The following is a 22,446-nucleotide window of genomic DNA, read 5'->3' as shown; positions in this document are numbered from 1 at the left end:
ATGCCTGGCACTGTACTAAGTGCTGGGGTAGATTCAGGATACTCAGGTCGGACACAGTCCATGTCCCACATGAGGTTCACAATCTTAATCTCCCTTTTGCAGGATGAGGGGACTGAGAAGTTAAATGACTTGCCCGGAATCATGCGGCAGAGCCAGAATTAGAACCCAGGTCCTTATGACTCCCGGGCCCATGCTCTATCCAGTAGGCCACACTGCTTCACGTAGTTCAAACCCCATCAAAAAAGCTGGGACTCTGATGGAGGAATCAATCGGTGGTGTTGGTTTTTTCTGTGTGTAGGGCATTGTACTGATCCAGCGCTTACAACACTGCTTGGCACATAGTAAGCGCTTAACAAATGCCATTATTATTATTATTAAGCACTTCATTCATTCAATTGTATTTATTGAGCGCTTACTGTGTGCAGGGCACTGTACTAAGCACTTGGGAAAGTACAATACAACAGACTTGGTAGATGTGATCCCTGCCTATAAGGAGCTTACAGAGTCTTGTAGTCTCCATTCTCCCCACCTCCTTTTCCTCCTCTCTACCCTTTTTCTGATTTATGGGCTGCACCCCAGCCTTGTCTGGCCCCCAAACTATGCCATGTTAATGTGAAAATCTGGAAACAAAGCAGTCTGGGCTTCTCTTGAGCAAGCAGATAATAGCTTCATTAGACAACTGGGTGGGGATAAGAGCCCACTTAAGCATAGCACTTCCCACATTATTCCAAGTCCGGCTAGCCATCGTTAAAAAATTAATAGCCAAACCTGCTATTTATCATCTTTTCTTTCCCCTTCCTGACGATGCCCTCTTGGCTACCGCCTCCCATTGGACCAATGACTTGAAAAACTATTCAGTGATGTTGACTCCAAAATCTTTCCTGAGTTATGACTCCTTTTCCACATTCTCTCTCTGACGTAGAACTCCCTCTCCCTCCAGATACTGATGGGCAGGGAACTTTTCTGCTAAGTCTGTTGTATTGTACTCTCCGAAGTGCTTAGTACAGTGCTCTGTACATTATAAGCACTTTTAAATACTGTTGATTGATATATAATAATAATGATGGTATTTAAGCGCTTAATATGTGCCAAGCACTGTTCTAAGCACTGGGGTAGATACAAGGTGATCAGGTTGTCCCACGTGGGGCTCAATCCCCAATTTACAGTTGAGGTAACAGACACAGAGAAGTGACTTGCCCGAGGACACACAGGAGACAAGTGGCAGAGGAGGATTAGAACCCACGACTCTTCTTTTCCCCCGTTCCCACTTCCTCCCCTGTCACCTGTGCCCTGGGATCTGTACCCATTAATCAATCAATCATATTTATTGAGCGCTTACTGTGTGCAGAGCACTTTATTAAGCACTTGTGAGGGTGCAGTACAGTACAGTTGGCTGTGGGCCCGTTGTTGGGTAGGGATTATCTCTGTTGCCGAATTGTTCTTCCCAAGCACTTAGTACAGTGCTCTGCATACAGTAAGTGCTCAATAAATACAATTGAATGAATGAAATAGGATCCCTTTTCATAAGGAGCTAACACATCCACTGTCCCATATGGGCCTCACCTAACAAGGGGAAGGGAGAATAAGTACATTAGTTCCTATTTTATGGATAAGGAAATGGTTTTGGGGAAATTAAGTGACTTGGCCAAGGTCACCCAGTGGGCAAACGTTGGAGTCTGGATTAGAATCGAGATCCTTAACTCTCAGGCCTGTGTTCTGTCCACTACTCTACGCTGGGTAGAAAATTACTCCTCAGGTGAGGGTTCATTCTGAAATTATTGAAATACCCAATTTGTGTCCAAATTTCCAAGCACTTGCTCTTTTGGCAGCTGGACTCTCCCCTTCAGGGCCAGTTCTGCCAATTTTCTCCAAATGCTTTCAGAAAACCAGGCCTTGCTCCCTCTTTTTCTTCCTCCTCCTCTTCCTCCTCAGTCCTTCCAGCCAATGACTGTAAACAGGCAATCACTGATCAGAGTGCTCGCCCATGACCCAAGCAGGACAACTTGTATTTCAAACATATGGCAGTGTACCTTCCCAACATTATATTACTTTGCCCTTTTATAGTGCTTTCTATTAACGCACCTGATCACTTTTCTTGTTTTATCTGCGCACGTAACAATGGCCTAACTATAACTCTGGATGGATTTGTACTTTCATCCGTATTAGTGCATTCAGTGCTCTCTTTTTAATAAAATTAAGGGGTGAGAAATTGATAAAGAGATTCTGTGTCTAAAATTGGAATGCTCTTCTGAGTAAGAATGTCATTAGCTGCTGTGGTATTTTCTCAAGCATCTTCACAATTGGAGCGCTCTTCTGAGTAAGCTAGAATATCATTAGTTGCAGTGCTCTGTTCTTAAAGATCTTCAAAATAGGGAAGAAATAAAAAGAGTTGCCTGTGCCTTGATGCTGACCTTATTAAAACATGACCAGAGAGAACACGTATGTATAGATCTCACAGTGAAAACCTCTATCACTTCTAGCCCTATTAAGTCCGTTCCTGAAACCTTATGCGAAGCTAATTCGTAGTGTGCTTTTAATTTGATATTGCAATTAAACATTTATAATTACACTCAATTATTGATATATGTTTTCTCACTTAACAGCTCGTAATGGAGTCCTGTAGTTAAGGCATCATTAAATCTCTGTAGGTAAAAAACAAAATATTGGTGCAAACAACTTAGCGGGAATCAATCACTAGTACAGTAAGTATATTGCATTGTCCCAAGTATAGTGCTCTGCACATATTGCTTGAGCCTCTACCGTATGCTTATTCCTGTGGGGAGTATAATGCTATTAATAAACTTCCCTGCTCTCAAGAAGCTTACAGTTTAGCATGAGACAAACTCTAAAATAAATGCCAACTGGAGGGAGGAAAGAAGATATATTTGTGTATTAGTGCTTGAGTCAGAGGGAGGGTACAAAGCTAGGCATCTGAGTTTAAGGAGTTTGTGAGTATTTAAAGACTGAAATGGCTTTAATGGGGGTAAAAGCAGGAGAGATTAGAAAGTAATTAGGTAAGGCCTCCTGCAGGAAGTGTAATTTCAGAATCCATCAATAGTATTTATGGAGCGCTTACAGTCTTCGGAGTACTGTGCTAAGTGCTCAGGAGAGTACAAGAGTTGGTAGACCTGTTCCCTGCCCACAACAGGCTTACAGTCTGGAGGTGGGGATAGATGTTGATATAATGCATAATACTTTATAGCTATGTACAGAAGTGCTGTGGGGCGAATACCAAAGGCCCAGAGGTCACAGGTCCTAAAGAAGGGTTTCAAAAATGGGGAGTGCTGTTGTTTGTCACCTTTGAAGCATCAGAGGCAGGAGAGATGAGAACGAGGCACAGGGACAGGTGAACTGGAGAGGAAAAAAGAGTGTGAATTTTGGTGCTGTGGGAGGAAAGAGTTGCTAAGGAGGAAGGGAGAGAGCTGATTGAGTGCCAGAGGTCAATGAGGAATTCCTGCTGGATGCAAAGAGGAATGGCTAACCATATGAGGTTTCTGAGGGCAGGAAGACATGGGCAGAGCAGTGTGTTAGAAAAAAAATGATCCAGGCAGCAGAGTGAAGCGTGGACTGGAGACAGGAGAGATTGGAGGCGGAGAAAACGAGCCCGTTGCAGTAGTTTAGCTGGTTTCTGACCTGTGCCCGGACCAGAGTGATGACTGTTTGGATAGAAACGAAGGGTCGGATCCTGGAAATTTTGGGTTAGGATTTGATGATAGACTGGTGTGGGTCTTGAAAAAGAGGGAGATACCTTGAGAGATGGTGAGGGTGTGAGGAAGTGGGGAAAGGAAGACTAGCCTTGCGGAGGGCGGGGGAAGTTTACGCCTCGTTGTTTTAATTTTGCCGAGGAAGCGGCGGGGGCATTGAGCAGGGCAAGCGGGGGCGAATGAGGAGTTTGGGGAGGGGGTTAAAGGACTGCAGTAGTTGGTGGGGATACTAGCCATGGACGGTGATGAGGGAAGAGCCTGGATTTGTGCCAACACGCACATTACTGTGGTGGGATCCAGAGCCTGGGGTTGCTGGAGAGAAATCTTAAGGGAGCTGTTGCCAGGAGGGAGATGGTAGGTTGGGCGATGTTAAGGATGTGAATTTGCACATCAGGAAGAGGACGTTGAGTACACTGTAAACTAATTTAGAATTCCAGCTCCACCACTTGTCTTCTGTGTGGCCTTGGGTAAGTCACTTCACTTCTCTGTGCCTGTTACCTCATCTGTAAAATGGGGATTAAGACTGTGAGCCTCTTGTGTCCAGCCCAATTTGCTTGTATCCACCCCAGGACTTAGTTCCAGCACTTAGAACAGTGCTTTGCATATTGTAAGCGCTTAATAAATGCCATTATTATTATTATTATTATCACAGTGCCTGGCATAGATTAAGTACTTAACAAATACCATAATTATTATTGCTAGATTCATTCATTCATTCAATCATATTTATTGAGCGCTTACTGTGTGCAGAGCACTGTACTAAGCACTTGGGAAGTACAAGTTGGCAACATATAGAGACGGTCCCTACCCAACAGTGGGCTCACAGTCTAGAAGGGGGAGACAGAGAACAAAACATATTAACAAAATAAAATAAATAGAAAAAATATGTACAAGTAAATAGAGTAATAAATATGTACAAACATATATACATATATACAGGTGCTGTGGGGAGGGGAAGGAGGTAAGGTGGGGGGAGGGGGAGAGGAAGGAGGGGGCTCAGTCTGGATAATTTCAAGGATTGGTATCTCGAGGAATAAACCAGGTAACTGCCGTTCTTTGGAAGTGAGTTTAAGGGATTTTTGAATCCAACAGCTACATAATCTGAATTTGAAATGAACATGAAACGTAAGCAGATGATTTCAGTCGAATATTTTGGATTTATTCGTATCAGGAGCAATTCGTTGACTCAACCCCAAAATGGCTGATTTTCAAAAGTACTGTGGCACGATCCCACCTGAAAGTTCAGCTGAGGCAACTCTGACCAAATTCACCTCATTCTCTTGTGCCAAAGATCAAAGCAGGGAACAACATGGAGTCGCACGTACTTCTGTCCGTCGATGGAACAGTCGAAGCATCCGTACACGGTTTCCCGTTTATGGTTCCCCATGCCACATAAGACGCATGGCCCTTTTGGGATGTTGTGATTAAGTAAGTTAACTCGGTTATGAGTCCCTTCCCTGACAGAGACGTCAGCCATGCTCGTGGGTTTTTCATAGTAGTCTGAAAATAGATCATCCAAGTAGAGGTCGGAGCGAGAGATGGCATCCATCACCCTTCTATCTGAAAAAAAAAAAAAAGGCATTCATTCAATCGTATTTATTGAGCACTTACTGTGTGCAGAGCACTGTACTCAGCGCTTGGAAAGTACAATTCAGCAACAGAGACAATCCCTACCCAACAAGGGGCCAACAGTCTAGAAGGGACAGAAGAAATGATCACAAGGGGAAAGTCCTAACAGGGAAAATTAATATAATTTCTAATATAATCTATCTAATTATATAGAGACAATGCATGACCTAGTAGAAAGAGCCCGAGCTTGGGAGTCAGGGGCCCTGGGTTCTAATCCTGGGTCTGCCGATTGCTTGCCGTGTGACCTTGGACAAGTCACTTAACTTTTCTGTGCCCCAGTTCTCCTGTTCCCCCCTCCTAATTAATGATGGCATTTATTAAGCGCTTACTATGTGCAAAGCACTGTTCTAAGCGCTGGATTAGACTGTGAGCCCCATGTGGGACTGGGACTGTGTCTAACCTAATTAACTTGTATCTACCCCAGTGCATAGAATAGTGTTTGACACATAGTAAGTGCTTAACGAATATCACTGGAAAAAAAAAAAAAAAAGAAATTCCTAACAGGGAAAATTAATATAACCTTTTGGATAATAGGCATGAAAAATACAGTCATCTAAAAGGAACAAATATCTTAACTCTTAAATGCTCCAGAAAAGTTCTGATTAAAATTGATTAAACTATATGCATATATGTACAGTCCTCTAGATTGTAAGCTCATTGTGGGTAGGGAATGTTTTTAACAACTCTGTTATACTGTACTCTCTCAAGTGCTTATTTCGGTGCTGTGCACTCAGTAAGCACTCATCAATTACCACTGAGTTGAATGACTGAAATTGACATTTTCTCCTGTGAGCAGAGATCGCTCATCCATTAATCTTGTCAATCAGTGTTATTTATTGAACACTTACTGTGTGCTTCGGAGAGGAAAATACAGCTGAATTAGCAGACACGTTCCCTGCCCTTAATGTTATTCCTAAAGGGAAACCATGCCTTCAAAATACCCTTTAGTAAGTGTCTTTGGATGACAGCAAATGACATACTTCGTTCGAACAGGATATTTCTTATTCTGTAGAGTAGTGCAAATGTTGCAGTTTCCTCTCTTTCAAATCCTCCTTTTGACACTGAACTGAAACAGAGTTCTGGGAAAAGAATTAAAAAAGCCCTTTAGAAAAATGAACTTTATTTTGGTCACAGATGAAGCAGTGTGCTTTGAAAACAATTTCAAAGAAGGCTAGTCGAAAGGCTGACAAAAGAATGGCGGGAGAGGTCTTGGCCCAAACAGTCCCATTTCTCTGGTTTGCACTGAATACTGGATGATCCCTATGTTGGCTATTTTGGTTATTCTTAGCCCAAATTTGATGTTATTCCACCAAGCGGCTCTGTTAACCTCTCCAAGCCAAAGCTTCTGGGACAAATACACTCACGTATTTTCATGTATTCAAATTCTAATGAAAATGGTTTCTACTTGCATATATAGAAAACACAACAGGGATCTCTGACTTCCCGCGTTTGGTGCACAGTTTTGCCAGCAGGGTTGTTGGCATGAAATGGGTAATTCATTCATTCGGTCGTATTTATTGAGTGCTTACTGTGTGCAAAGCACTGTACTAAGCGCTTGGGAGAGTACAATATATGAAAGAGGGATTTCCGGGAATGGGGCCTGAAGACCAGACCATTACAATCCTCCTTCCACTCTCTTTTGTTCCATTCATTCATTCATTCAACTATATTTATTGAGCACTTACTGTGTGCAGAGCACTGTACTAAGCGCTTGGGAGAGTATAGTATAGCAATAAACAGGCACATTCCCTGCTTAAAATGAGCATTCCACTTTCTCTGGCCCTCATCTATATTCTTCCCCTCTTCCCCTCTCTCCCACTGCCATTCTGGCAGAACTACCATCTTGGGTAGTAAGTGCTTAACAAAATACTATTACTCATTTTACTATTATCATTATTATTATTATTAGATCAATAAATCCAACCCAACAATGATACATCAGATAGCAGGATCTGATTTGATGTTAGGGAATTTGCTAAATGACCCTTCCAAACAAAACATAATTAAAGTCTCAATACAGTACACATTTCAGGCAGACAAACCACTTACCAAACTCACCATCCAAGCGAATGTAAAGTTCAAAGACACTGAATGCTATAGTTGTGTGTGCCGGAAAAACAATAGCTTTGTCTCTTCCCTTGGGATTTTGGTCATCAATAATATGGAACTAAATTTGAAGAAAGGAACACGCGGTTTAGCAAGGAACAGGCCTTGGAAGGGAACGGTTTGGGGAAGCCAAAAATTAAGCAAAGTAACATTTGTTTCCATTGCAGTCTGTTTTCAAATACCACTAAAATCACAAAAAGTGATAAGCTTTTATGAGGCCAAATGTATCTCCACACTTTTCTTTTTAAGACGAATTGAGATCTTAAGGTGTATATGAATTGCGTGTTACCTGAGTGGAAAACACCCCAATTCCTGTGACGAATTATTAATCCATCAGTCCTAAGTATTGAGCACTTACTGTAAGCAGAACATTGTACTAAGTGTGTGGGAGAGTACAATTTATAGACGCTTTCATATATTTTCGTCTAGAAGGGGAGACAGTGGTCACTTGATAATGCCATAATTGAATCCCCCAGTACAAAAACCTGACTAGCGGTTGAGAAGCAGTGTGGCCTAGTGGATAGAGCACGGGCCTGAGAGTCGGAAGGACCCGGGTTCTAATCCTGACTCCACCATTTGTCTGCTGTGGGACCTTGAGCAAGTCACTTCACTTCTCTGGGCCTCAGTTCCCTCATCAGGATTAAGCCTGAGCCCCGTGTGGAAGAGGGACTCTGATTGCCGCCGTGTTTAAAACAGCGCCTGGCACATGGTAAGTATTAATATTATTAGCTCTTTGAAAAGAGAAGCAAAGATACTTACTCTCACGGCTTCCCCACGCATCCCCGCGTGCACTGATAATGAGCACTGTCGTGTTGTCCTGATGCTCTCCATGACCACACACAAGATGGCCTTCTTATTCTCCCTGGATTGACGGATGAGGCAGTGGTCAAAGTTGATTTTTCTAAAACGGAGAAGAGGGAACTTGCACGGGCAATGCTGAGTTTGCATTAGCATCCTCTTGACTGGAAGCTTGTTGTTGTCTGTTTATTGTTATCGTGTACTCTCCTGAGTGCTCAGTAGAGTGCTCTGCACACAGTAAGTGCTCAATAAGTCTGTTTGAGTGAGTTAATGAGGCCTGGAGGCCATTTTTCCTGGGAGCCACTAAAAGAAACACTGACTTCAGATGGGCTTAAAGAAGCCATCGAGGTCATCCTGATGGAAATTAGGTAATACACTTAAAATAGATTTAGCACACCTTGTCGCTCATTTCTGTTTTTTGCCTTGTTTTCTTGGGAATGTGTGTGTGCTCTTTTCCACTGAGCCATGCTGCTTCACATGGGGCTCATGGTCTTAATGCCCATTTTACGGATGAGGTAACTGAGGCTTAATGAAATTAAGTGATTTGCCTAAGGTCGCACTGCATACAGATGGATAAGGCAGGATGAGAATCCTGGTCCTTCTGACGCCCAGGCCTGTGCTGTCCATTAGGCCATGCTGCTTCTCAATCATCATCATCATCATCAATCGTATTTATTGAGCGCTTACTGTGTGCAGAGCACTGTACTAAGCGCTTGAGAAGTACAAATTGGCAACATATAGAGACAGTCCCTACCCAACAGTGGGCTCACAGTCTAAAAGGGGGAGACAGAGAACAAAACCAAACATACTAACAAAATAAAATAAATAGAATAGATATGTACAAGTTAAATAAATAAATAAATAAATAGAGTAATAAATATGTACAAACATATATACATATATACAGGTGCTGTGGGGAAGGGAAGGAGGTAAGATGGGGGGATGGAGAGGGGGACGAGGGGGAGAGGAAGGAAGGGGCTCAGTCTGGGAAGGCCTCCTGGAGGAGGTGAGCTCTCAGCAGGGCCTTGAAGGGAGGAAGAGAGCTAGCTTGGCGGATGGGCAGAGGGAGGGCATTCCAGGCCCGGGGGATGACGTGGGCCGGGGGTCGATGGCGGGACAGGCGAGAGCGAGGTACGGTGAGGAGATTAGTGGCAGAGGAGCGGAGGGTGCGGGCTGGGCTGGAGAAGGAGAGAAGGGAGGTGAGGTAAGAGGGGGCGAGGGGATGGACAGCCTTGAAGCCCAGGGTGAGGAGTTTCTGCCTGATGCGCAGATTGATTGGTAGCCACTGGAGATACTGAATGATACAAGTCATTCAGGTTGGACAAAATCCCTGTCCCACATGGGACGCGCACTCTTAATCCCATTTTACAGATGAGGTAACTGAGGCCCAGGGAAGTGCTGAAGTTCACACAGCAGACAAGCGGCGCAGCTGGGATTCGAACCCCGGTCCCTCTGACTCCCACGCGCTTGCTCTATCCACTAAGTCACGCTGCTTTTCAAAAGCTAAAAAGTCTAGTCAGGTGTTCAGTGAGCTCTAGAAGGGTAATGGGGGACAGAGTGCCAACAGATTTCGATTTGGCACCGCGAGGGTATTGCCAAACAGATTCGCTCCATCTTGGCTTTCACTCTGCTCTTGGGGCATTTTTGTACATATCATTGTATTCTAGCGTGAGCCCGCTGTTGGGTAGGGACCGTCGCTATATGGCGCCAACTTGTACTTCCCAAGCGCTTAGTACAGTGCTCTGCACGCAGTAAGCGCTCAATAGATACGATTGAGTGAATGAATGAATGGCTGAAATACTGGAAACAATATGGTGGCTCAACTATTTTTTGCGGGGGATGGTATTTGTTAATAATAATGATGGCATTTGTCAAGCGCTTACTATGTGCAGAGCACTGTTCTAAGCGCTGGGGGGATAGAAGGTGATCAAGTTGCCCCACGTGGGGCTCACAGTCTTTTAATCCCCATTTTACAGATGAGGTAACTGAGGCTCAGAGAAGTTAAGTGACTTGCCCAAGGTCACACAGCAGACATGTGGCGGAGTTGGGATTTGAACCCATGACCTCTGACTCCAAAGCCCGGGCTCTTTCCACTGAGAAGCGCTTCCTATGTGCCACGCACTGTACTAAGCGCTGGGGTAGATACAAGCTGATCGGGTTGGACACAGTCCCTTGTCATTCATTCAATCGTATTTATTGAGCGCTTACTGTGTGCAGAGCACTGTACGAAGCGTTTGGGAAGTGCAAGTCGGCAACATCTAGAGACGGTCCCTACCCAACAGCGGGCTCACAGTGTAGAAGGGGGAGGCAGAGAACCAAATGTAGACAGCCCACAGTTTCAATCCCCATTTTACAGATGTAGGCACAGAGATGTGAAGTGACTTGCCCAAGGCCACACAGCAGACAAGCGGCAGGGCCATTCGTTTTATTTTGTTAGTGTGTTTGGTTTTGTTCTCTGTCTCCCCCTTTTAGACTGTGAGCCCGCTGTTGGGCAGGGACTGTCTCTGTATGGTGCCAATTTGTACTTCCCAAGCGCTTAGTACAGTGCTCTGCACACCGTAAGCGCTCAATAAATACGATTGATGATGATGATGATGATTCGTTCGTATTTTCCGAGCGCTTACTGCGTGCAGAGCATTTTACGAAGGGCTTGGGAGAGTACGATATCACCGACGCGCATACCGGGCCTCGGGCCCCGGCCCCCACCGGCCCCCCGGTCCCGGGACAGCTGTTGTTAAGAACTTACTATGTGTAAAACTCTCTTCTAAGCACTGAGGCAGGTACAAAATAATCAAGTAGGACACAGTCCGTGTCCCACGTGGGGCTCACAGTCTTAGGATACACCTCCTCCTGACTCCCGGGGCCTTGATCTATTTCCTCAATTCCTCCTCTCCTTCTCCCGGGAGCTGCCCACGCCCAGCCCCGGCCCCCAGCAAGGGCCCAAAAGCGGTAGTGAAGGAAGAAGCAGCGTGGCCTAATGGCTAGAGCACGGGCCTGAGGGTCAGAAGGACCTGGGTTCTAATCCCGGCTCTGCTGCTTGTCTGCTGTGTGACCTTGGGCAAGTCACTCCACTTCTCTCTGCCTCAGTTCCCTCATCAGTAAAGTGGGGATTGAGACTGTGAGCCCCATGTGGGACAGGGACTTGTATTATCCTGTATCTACTCCAGTGCTTTGCACATAGTAAATGCTTAACAAATACCATTATTATTATTATTATTATCATTATTATTATTATTAGTGGAAGAAGATGGAGACAGTGAGGAGGGAATGTGACTACCAATTCTATTATTTTGGACTTTTCCCAAGTGCTGTGCTGTGTCACAGTGCCATTTTCTTCTCGTTTGTCCCTCTTCTCCTCTCTCCTCCCTCTCGCCTCTTTCCTTTTCCTCTTCCTCTCCTCAATTCTTCCCTTCTCTTGTCTTTCGCTCCCAATGCCCTATCCCCCAAATTCACTCCCGCCCTGCAAAAGAAAAGCAGGAACACCCAGTCACTGCGTGGCTCGGTGGAAAGAGCCCGGGCTTTGGAGTCAAAGGTCATGGGTTCAAATTCCGGCTCCGCCAACTGTCAGCTGTGTGACTTTGGGCAAGTCACTTCTCTGTGCCTCAGAGACCTCATCTGTAAAATGGGGGTTAAAACTGTGGGCTCCCTGTGGGACAACCTGATCACCTTGTAACCTCCCCAGCGCTTAGAACAGTGCTTTACCCATAGTAAATGCTTAACAAATACCATTATTATTATTATTAGTGGAAGAAGATGGAGACAGTGAGGAGGGAATGCGACTACCAGTTCTATTATTTTGGACTCTCCCAAGTGCTGTGCTGTGTCACAGTGCTGTGGACACAAGAATCACTCAATCAACCCAATGGATTAACTGATAGATTGGCGAGAAGACGGGAAAACTGAAAAATGTGTTGTGCTAAGGTAAGCGTTGAGGGTAAACGGAAATTTTTCACGTGGAATAAATTTTGAAAACCTCACGATACACTGTAAGCAAAAGCGTTACTGAAATATTTGATCACTTTAGATATTTTCAAAGTCACACTCACAGCATTACTGAAATATTTGATCACTTTAGATATTTTCCAAGTCACACTCACATAATTCCAAGATTCCCCCAGGTGTCTGGGGAACATATAAAAGTAGATACAGCGTGGCTCAGTGGAAAGAGCACAGGCTTGGGAGTCAGAGGTCATGGGTTCTAATCCCGGCTCCGCCCCTTGTCAGCTGGGTGACTTTGGGCAAGTCCCTTCACTTCTCTGGGCCTCAGTGACCTCATCTGTAAAATGGGGATTAAGACTGTGAGTTCCAGGTGGGACAACCCCCCTCCCCGCCCCCGTGCTTAGAACAGTGCTTGGCACACAGTAAGCGCTTAACAAACGCCATTATTATTATTATTATGATTATACTGACCTAGTGGTAAGTTCTTTGAGTAACGTTGGGACTTCCACTTCATGCTTGGTCACGACACCGAACGAAGCTTTCACTGCAACGGAATCGGACCCAGCAACATTAACCCCGACATCGGTCATCATATGGTTTCCTCGTCTCCCGCAGAGTGAGACGTCGGATTTGTCTTCGTAGTTCAGTAACTGGTAAGATGAGATGCCTTAAAAGAAAAACAAGCGAATGAGTTATCGGTGCCGCAAAATTCACCCACCACGATGGGAGGGAGTCCCTTGTGGCCCGAACTCAGGCCCCACTGCTCTCTCGAGATCCTCACTGGCCCAGCCATAAGGTCAAACCTGATTGACTCCAGGCAGGTTTGGGGGAAACCTGCCAACTTTTCTCCATCTTGGGCAGCTAGGGACCACTGCTTGGGAGTAAGTTCCCCTGAACCAGCATTAGCTGGGGATTCACTTTTCTTTTTTATGGTATTTGCTAAGCTCTCATTATGTGCCAGGCACCGTACTAAGTGCCGGGGGGGGGAGGTAGATACAGCTAATTAGCTAATCAGATTGGGACACGGTCTGGTCCGTGTCAATCAATCATATTTATTGAGCGCTTACTGTGTGCAGAGCACTGTACTAAGCGCTTGGAAGTACAAGTTGGCAACATATAGATACAGTCCCTACCCAACAGTGGGCTCACAGTCTAGAAGGGGGAGACAGAGAACAAAACCAAACATATTAACAAAATAAAATAAATAGAATAGATATGCACAAGTAAAATAAATAAATAGAGTAATAAATATGTACAAACATATATACATTTCCTAAGCAAATGATTCCCCAGAAGGCACACGATGCTTTCCGGATTTGGGAGAATGGGTAGCAAGTTTCGACCGCTATGAAACGGTATTGCTTCCTGAAAGGTGGGTCCCACTCTTTACCTCTGAGCTGTGAGGGAATCAATCAATTGTATTTATTGAGCGCTTACTGTGTGCAGAGCACCATACTAAGCGCTTGGGAAGTACAAGTTGGCAACATAGTCATTGTTTGTCAGATACGCGGAGAGAGGGCAATCAAGGCCAGAGGAAGGACATGGGCGAGAGGTCGGCGGCGGGAAAGATGAGATGGAGGCCGAGGGAGAAGGTTAGCATAAGAGGAGCGAAGCGTACGGGCCGGATTGGAAGAGGAGAGCAGCGAGGCGAGGTTGATGTCCTTAAAGAAAAAACCCTACGACGGATTGAGGGATGAATCCCACCTGGGGCTCAGAGTCTTCATCCCCATTTTATGGATGAGGTAAGTGAGGGCCAGAGAAGTAAAGTGACTTGCCCGAGGTCACACAGCCGACAAGTGGCGGAGCCGGGATTAGAACCCAGGTCCTGCTGACTCCCAGGACTGTGCTCTATCCACTAGACCATGCTGAATGCTGAAATAGTATATAGTTCTGTTCCTCCAATCCCACAGAACTCCGTTAATGCCAGAAAATTCCCATAAGATGCCAAAAAAAGGATTCAGAACCTATTGCTAAAATACCATTTGAAGTTTCAGTCTTTCAACTCCCCCACGATTTATAATCTCATAGATTTTTTTAATCTACTAGAACATTTTTAATGCTTAAAAAAAATCACTCTCCCTAAATACAGAAGGTCAGCAGGTATGCTATCCAGCTACTGTAACAAAGGATTGTTTTATTAAATGAACTACTTAATGGAAATGAGCAAGAAAATAGGAAGTTGCTTTGCCCTCATGGTAGGTAAATTGCGATACTAATGGGATGTGGTGGAGTGGGGGTGACTGACTATCGTTAGGACAGCAAAATCCAGAAAATGTACCTGCATTTCATGTTTGCATATGTGGTTGAAAAGGCCAGAATCCACATCACAACACATACATACACAAAAAGTGTCCTTTTTGCACACCTGGGTGTGTTGTTTGCAGTACCTAATGCTTTTTTTTGCTTACACTTATCAACATGTTTCTTCACTGTAAGATCGTCATGGGCAAGGAACATGTCTGTTAATTTTGGTGGATTGAACTCTCCCAATCAGCACAGTGTTCTGCACATAGTAAGCACTCAATAAATACTATTATTTGATGGATTGATTCTTGTATTCAGGTTACCACTTTGGTTTCGAATACAACATACTGTCTGGCTAGTCCGAAATAGGCTTTTCAAAACCGTAAGAACTTACCAGCCGAAATGTCTCTGTCTCCCTGAAGAATATCTTTGAGGGTGAAAGGCGTAGAGGTAAATTTAGGTCTTTGAAACAGAACACATCTCTTCTTTTTGACCACAAGGCTCAGAGGTTGGTATTTGTCAGCTTCACTTAAGCTTGGCACTGGAACCAATCTCCCTCCATCGCCAACTTGCTTAACGAAGTTCTTGGTAGCAGCGGCAAACATATTGATTCAATAGTAGTAGTAGCAGTGATGACGTTTATTGCGTGTCCATTGGGTGCAATGCACACTATAAAATGAGTCGTTAAAAGCTTCATCAACCGTAGATCCGAAACGTCAAATCCATGCTAAAAATTACCCAACACATGAAACCAAATCTTGCTTTCAATTAGCTTCTCCCTACCCGCAAAAGAGAGTCCGCGTTTGCTTCCAGGAACTAGTTACCCCAGTGTACAATTCACAACTCCTCTCCTCTCCTCTCCTGCAACTGGGTGGATGAATTATACATAAACGGTGTAAAATGATATTTTACCGGCAGCAAGACTACAGGGTAACCGTATTCTGAATGATTAAAAAACTAACGTATAATTGAGAGACAATAAGGGTCATCCTGGTGAACTGGGAGACGGGTAGAGGATGAGGAGCCCGAGTTTTCAGAACACACCTGGCTCACTGCCGTTGATGTCAGCCAATGGTAATAATAATAATGGCATTTATTAAGCGCTTACTATGTGCAAAGCACTGTTCTAAGCATTTACTGAGCGCTCACTGTGTTAAGCACTTGGGAGAGTATACTGTAACAATGTAACAGACACATTTCCTGCTCACCATGAAGTTACGGTTTTGAAGGGGAGAGCGACCTTAATATAAATAACTAAATTTCAGATATGTACATAAGTGCTGTGGGGCTAGGAGGGGGATTGAATAAAGGGAGCAAGTCAGGGTGGCACAGAAGGGAGTGGGAGAGGAAAAGAGGGCTAGTCAGGGAAGGCTTCTTGGAGGAGATGGGCCTTCCATAAGGCTTTGAAGAGGCGGGGAGTAATTGTCCATCAGGTATGAGGAGGGAGGGCACTCCAGGCCAGAGGCAGGACTTGTTTTAGACTGTGAGCCCACTGTTGGGTAGGGACTGTCTCTATATGTTGCCAATTTGTACTGCCCAAGCGCTTAGTACAGTGCTCTGCACATAGTAAGCGCTCAATAAATACGATTGATGATGACTTGTTCAATCCCCCGCCTAGCCCCACAGCACTTATGTACATAGCTGAAATTTAGTTATTTATATTAAGGTCGGTCTCCCCCTCAAGACCGTAAGTTCACGGGGGGCAGGAAATGTGTCTGTTACGTTGTTATAGTGTGCTCTCCCAAGTGCTTAATACAGTGCTCTACACACAGTGAGCGCTCAGTAAATACCATTGGCTGACATCAACAGCAACGAGCCAGGTGTGTTCTGAAAACTCGGGCTCATCATCCTCTACCTGTCTCCCTGTCCACCAGTATCATCATCAATCGTATTTATTGAGCGCTTACTATGTGCAGAGCACTGTACTAAGCGCTTGGGAAGTACAAATTGGCAACATATAGAGACAGTCCCTACCCAACAGTGGGCTCACAGTCTAAAAGGGGGAGACAGAGAACAAAACCAAACATACTAACAAAATAAAATAAATAGGATAGATATGTACAAGTAAAATAAATAAATAAATAGAGTAATAAATATGTACAAACATATATACATATATATAGGTGCTGTGGGGAAGGGAAGGAGGTAAGATGGGGGGGATGGAGAGGGGGACGAGGAGGAAATCAATGCAACTTCCTATGGCCCGTCCTCAATCGTGCAAGAAGCGTGACGAGTCGAATACATTTTTCGAACGGCCCTTCAGCTGCTTCATTCATTTCATTCATTCATTCAATTCATTCAGTCGTATTTATTGAGCGCTTACCGTGTGCAGAGCACTGTACTAAGCGCTTGGGAAGTCCAAGTTGGCAACAGATAGAGACGGTCCCTATTTCTTGGCCATGGCAGCTGCTTCCCTAGGCTGTAAGGGAATTCCTTGACAGCGTGGTTTTAGGACTACATCGTGCGTGTTTGGCAACGTCTTGAATCCTTTGGGCTATCAATAATAAACCTAGAAAAGTGCTCATTTTCAAAACAATAATCTTCATCTTTTGTCCAGCAGTCGAACAGTCTTGGGTCTCACGTTTTGCCTGCTGTGTGACTTTGGACGACTGTGAGCCCACTGTTGGGTCTCTATATGTTGCCAACTTGTACTTCCCAAGCGCTTAATACAGTGCCCTGCACACAGTAAGCGCTCAGTAAATCCGATTGATTGATTTGACTGGGCCTACATCATTTCCTCACCAGTAAAATGGGGGTTAAGTGTCTGTTTTCCCTCCCCCTTAGAGTGTGAGCCCTGTTAAAATTAATGGTATTTATTGAGCGCTTACTATATGCACTAAGCACGTGGGAGGGGGCATTACAACAGCCCCATCTGAGACAGGGACTGCGTCTGATTTGATTCTGTTGGGCCTCCCCCAGGGGTAGGGACTGTATATGTTGCCAACTTGTATTTCCCAAGCGCTTAGTACAGTGCTGTGCACACAGTAAGTGCTCAATAAATACAATTGATTGATTGATTGAAAATATGCCACAATGTTTTTGGCAGAATAGGGTCTACTGACCATACATTACCAGGCTTGGCACCCCGAGCCTCCCGGATCACCCCAAGGGAGACGGGTGAAAGCAAAGCTTTATGAGAAGCAGTGTGACCTAATGGAAAGGACCTGGGTTCTAATTCTGCCCCTGCCACTTGTCTGCCATGTGACCTCACTTACCTCACACGTAAAATGGGGATGAAGACTGAGTCCACGTGGGATTTGGACTGCATCCAACCAGATTGGCGGGTGTTCATTCATTCATTCAGTAGCAATTATTGAGCGCTTACTGTGTGCAGAGCATTGTACTAAGCGCTTGGGAGAGTACAATACAGTAATAAAGAAGGGAAGTTGGGATTGATAGACTTTTAGACTGTGAGCCCACTGTTGGGTAGGGGCTGTCTCTATATGTTGCCAATTTGTACTTCCCAAGCGCTTAGTACAGTGCTCTGCACATAGTAAGCGCTCAATAAATATGATGATGATGATGATGATGATAAACACATTCTCTGCCCTCAGTGGGCTTAAAGTCTAGAGGGGGGGAGGCAGACATCAATACAAATAAATAAAATTATTCGTATGATACTTATCCCGGTGCTTAATACAGTGCTAGGTATGGTCCTCTCCCACTTCAAAGCCTTATTGAAGGCACGTCTCCTCTGGGAAGCCTTCCCTGACTGAGCCTTCCTCTCCTCTTCCGCCACTCCCTTCATAATAATAATGGCCTTTATTAAGCGCCTACTATGTGCACAGCACTGTTCTAAGCGCTGGGGAGGTTACAAGGTGATCAGGTTGTCCCACGCGGGGCTCACAGCCTTAATCCCCATTTTACAGGTGAGGTAACTGAGGCCCAGAGAAGTGAAGTGACTCGTCCAAGGTCGCACAGCTGACAGTTGGCTGGGATTTGAACCCATGACCTCTGATTCCAAAGCCCGGGCTGTTTCCACTGAGCTACGCTGCTTCTCTAATGGGCTTAAAGTCTAGAGGGGGGGAGGCAGACAGCAATACAAATAAATAAAATTATTCGTATGATACCTATCGCGGTGCTTAATACAGTGCTTAGGTATGGCTCTCTCCCACTTCAAAGCCTTATTGAAGGCACGTCTCTTCCGGGAAGCCTTCCCTGACTGAGCCTTCCTCTCCTCTTCTGCGCCAAACTTGCCCCTTCATTCATCTTCTCTCCCTTCCCCAAGGCACATATGTATATATCTGCAATATTTTTATTTATTTATCAATCAATCATGCGCCAAACTTGCCCCTTCATTCTTCTCCCCCTTCCCCACGGCACATAGGTATATATCTGCAATTTTTTAAATTTATTTATCTGTATTAATGCCCGTCTCAATCAATCAATCGTATTTATTGAGCGCTTACTGTGTGCAGAGCACTGTACTAAGCGCTTGGGAAGGACAAGTTGGCCGCCTCCCCCTCAAGACTGTGAGCTCGTAGGCAGGGAATGTGTTTGACATTATTCATTCATTCAATCGTATTTATTGAGCGCTTACCGGGTGCAGAGCACTGTACTAAGCGCTTGGGAAGTACAAGTCAGCAACATATAGAGGCAGTCCCTACCCAACAGTGGGCTCCCAGTCTAAAATAATAAATGCCATTATTATTATTATTATTATTATTATTATTATTATAAATGCCTGACCTGCAGTAGAACTTGGGGTTGTCCTGGCACCTCCCCAGCGCTTCGAACAGCGCCTGGCACGTAGTGAGCGCTTAATCAATCAATCAATCGTATTTATTGAGCGCTTACTGTTTGCAGAGCACTGTACTAAGCGCTTGGGAAGGACAAGCTGGCCGCCTCCCCCTCAAGACTGTGAGCTCGTAGGCAGGGAACGTGTTGGACGTTATTCATTCATTCAGTCGTATTTATTGAGCACTTACTATGTGCAGAGCGCTGTACTAAGCGCTTGGGAAGTACAAGTCGGCAACATATAGAGGCGGTCTGTGAGACGAACAACGGGCTCACAGTCTATATATCATCATCATCAATCGTATTTATTGAGCGCTTACTATGTGCAGAGCGCTGTACTAAGCGCTTGGGAAGTACAAATTGGCAACCTATAGAGACAGTCCCTACCCAACAGTGGGCTCACAGTCTAAAAGTCTCTATATATTATATATATTGTTATATTATATTGTACTCTCCCAAACACTTAGTACAGAAGCAGCCTGGCATAATGTCCAGAGCCCGGGCCCAGGAGTCGGAAGGTCCTGGGTTCTAATCCCACTCCACCACTTGTCTGCTGTGGGGCCTTGGGCAAGTCCCTTCCCTTCTCTGTGCCTCAGTTCCCTCATCTGTCAAATGGGGATCTGAGGCTGTGGGCCCCAGGTGGGACAGGGACCGCGTCCAACACGATTCGCTTGGCCGGAGAAGCAGCGCGGCTCAGTGGAAAGAGCCCGGGCTTGGGAGTCAGAGGTCGTGGGTTCTAATCCCGGCTCCGCCACTTGTCAGCTGGGTGGCTTTGGGCAAGTCACTTCCCTTCTCTGGGCCTCAGTTCCCTCATCTGGAAAATGGGGACTGAGATTGTGAGCACCATGTGGACAACCTGATTACCTTGTATCCCCCCCCCCCCCCACCCAGTGCTTAGAACAGTGCTTGGCACATAGTAAGCACTTAATAAATGACATCATTATTATTCTCTGTGCCTCAGTTCCCTCATTTGTAATATGGGGATTAAGACTGTGAGCCCCTCTTGGTATAACCTAATTACTTTATATCAACCCCAGCGTTTAGAACAGTGCTTGGCACATAGGCACATAGTAAGCGCTTAACAAATACCATTATTATTATTATTATTATCCACCCCAGCACTTAGTTCAGTGCCTGGCACGTAGTGAGTGTGTAACAAATAGAATTATCATTATTATCCACCCCAGTGCTTAGTACAGTGCCTGGCATGTAGTGAAGGCTTAACAAATATCATCATTATTATTATCATTATTATTATTATTATTATTATTATTATTATCCACACCAGCACTTAGTACAGTGCCTGGCACATAGTGAGTGCTTAACAAATACCATCATTATTATTATTATTAATTATTATCCACCCCAGTGCTTAGTACCGTGCCTGGCATGTAGTGAGTGCTTAACAAATACCATCATTATTATTTATTATTATTATTATTACCCACCCCAGCACTTAGTACAGTGCCTGGCACATAGTAAGTGCTTAACAAATACCATTATTATTATTATTTATTATTATCCACCCAAGCGCTCAGTACAGTGCCTGGCACATAGTGAGTGCTTAACAAATACCATTATTATTATTATTTATTATTATCCACCCAAGCACTCAGTACAGTGCCTGGCACATAGTGAGTGCTTAACAAATGCCATTATTATTATTATTTATTATTATCCACCCAAGCGCTTAGTACAGTGCCTGGCACATAGTGAGTGCTTAACAAATGCCATTATTATTATTATTATTATTATATTATTTATTATTATCCACCCAAGTGCTTAGTACAGTGCCTGGCACATAGTGAGTGCTTAACAAATACCAATATTATTATTATTGTTTATTATTACCCACCCAAGCGCTTTGTACAGTGCCTGGCACATAGTGAGTGCTTAACAAATGCCGTTATTATTATTATATTATTTATTATTATCCACCGAAGCGCTTAGTACAGTGCCTGGCACATAGTGAGTGCTTAACAAATACCATTATTATTATTATATTATTTATTATTACCCACCCAAGTGCTTAGTACAGTGCCTGGCACATAGTGAGTGCTTAACACCATTATTATTATTATCCACCCAAGCGCTTAGTACAGTGCCTGGCACATAGTGAGTGCTTAACAAATGCCATTATTATTATTATTATTATATTATTTATTATTATCCACCGAAGCGCTTAGTACAGTGCCTGGCACATAGTGAGTGCTTAACAAATGCCATTATTATTATATTATTTATTATTATCCACCCAAGCGCTTAGTGCAGTGCCTGGCACATAGTGAGTGCTTAACAAATACCATTATTATTATTATTATTATTTATTATTATCCACCCAAGCATTTAGTACAGTGCCTGGCACGTAGTGAGTGCTTAACAAATACCAATATTATTATTATTGTTTATTATTACACACCCAAGCGCTTAGTACAGTGCCTGGCACATAGTGAGTGCTTAACAAATGCCGTTATTATTATTATTATATTATTTATTATTATCCACGGAAGCGCTTAGTACAGCGCCTGGCACATAGTGAGTGCTTAACAAATGCCATTATTATTATTCTATTATTTATTATTATCCACCCAAGCGCTTAGTACAGTGCCTGACACATGAGTGCTTAACAAATGCCATTATTATTATATTATTTATTATTATCCACCGAAGCGCTTAGTACAGCGCCTGACACGAGTGCTTAACAAATGCCATTATTATTATTATTATATTATTTATTATTATCCACCCAAGCGCTTAGTACAGTGCCTGGCACATAGTGAGTGCTTAACAAATGCCATTATTATTATTATATAATTTATTATTATCCACCGAAGCGCTTAGTACAGTAGTGAGTGCTTAACAAATAGCATTATAATGATTACGGTGCTTGGCGCGCGGCAAGGGTTCAATAAATAGGATTAACGACAACGTAGTGAGCGCTTAATGAGCGCCGTTGAAAAAGAAGAAGGGGGCGCATGCGCCAAGAGGGGGCGCGCGTGCGCGCCAAGAGGGGGCGCGTGCGCCAGGAGAGGGTGCGCGTGCGCAGGGAGGGGGCGCGTGCGCCAGGAGAGGGCGGTGCGTGCGCGGGGAGGGAGTGCGCGTGCGCCAAGAGGGGGCCGCGTGCACCAAGACGGGGTGCGCATGCGCCAAGAGGAGGGGAGGCCCCCCCGCGCGCACAGGTACCCGGATGAGGGGTGGGCACGAGCCCTACGTCATCGCCTCCCCGGAACCATTAGCGGGGGGTCGGGGGGGAGACGGAGGGTCGCGGCCGGAAGGGCTGAGGCGGCGG

At 44.6% G+C, this 22,446-nt stretch overlaps 1 protein-coding gene across 3 annotated transcripts; it reads right to left on the bottom strand.

Annotated features, from left to right (window-relative positions):
• Nucleotides 1-4,847: 4,847 nt before the first annotated feature.
• Nucleotides 4,848-22,440, bottom strand: PJVK (pejvakin). 3 transcript variants are annotated; one of them, XM_038751008.1, is made up of 7 exons: nucleotides 22,341-22,440; nucleotides 14,815-15,089; nucleotides 12,648-12,843; nucleotides 8,199-8,340; nucleotides 7,383-7,500; nucleotides 6,314-6,412; nucleotides 4,848-5,264 (listed from the first exon to the last, which is right to left on the bottom strand). In XM_038751008.1, exons 2-7 carry the CDS (start codon nucleotides 15,023-15,025, stop codon nucleotides 4,972-4,974), a joined length of 1,059 nt encoding a protein of 352 aa, XP_038606936.1. In that variant the 5' UTR covers nucleotides 15,026-15,089; nucleotides 22,341-22,440; the 3' UTR covers nucleotides 4,848-4,971. The 3 variants fall into 3 exon arrangements, with proteins under 3 accessions (XP_038606936.1, XP_038606935.1, XP_038606937.1); XM_038751007.1 differs by lacking the exon at nucleotides 22,341-22,440 and having other exon boundaries at nucleotides 14,815-15,539; XM_038751009.1 differs by lacking the exon at nucleotides 22,341-22,440 and having other exon boundaries at nucleotides 8,199-8,301; nucleotides 14,815-15,539.
• Between the last annotated feature and the right edge of the window lie 6 nt (nucleotides 22,441-22,446).

This window comes from Tachyglossus aculeatus, chromosome 9 (genome assembly GCF_015852505.1).
Source record: "Tachyglossus aculeatus isolate mTacAcu1 chromosome 9, mTacAcu1.pri, whole genome shotgun sequence".
In the NCBI taxonomy this organism is placed as follows: domain Eukaryota; kingdom Metazoa; phylum Chordata; class Mammalia; order Monotremata; family Tachyglossidae; genus Tachyglossus; species Tachyglossus aculeatus.
Note: the sequence above shows the minus strand (reverse complement) of the source record. Positions and strands in the feature narration are given on the sequence as shown.

Excerpts from the sequence above, each read along its gene's own strand:
- PJVK (XM_038751008.1), bottom strand. The coding sequence starts at position 15,025 with ATGTTTGCCGCTGCTACCAAGAACTTCGTTAAGCAAGTTGGCGATGGA. Across the intron at positions 12,844-14,814 it reads AGACAGAGACATTTCGGCTG|GCATCTCATCTTACCAGTTA; the intron begins GTAAGTTCTTAC and ends TTTTCTTTTAAG. Across the intron at positions 8,341-12,647 it reads CTCAAAGAACTTACCACTAG|AAAAATCAACTTTGACCACT; the intron begins GTCAGTATAATC and ends TCTCCGTTTTAG.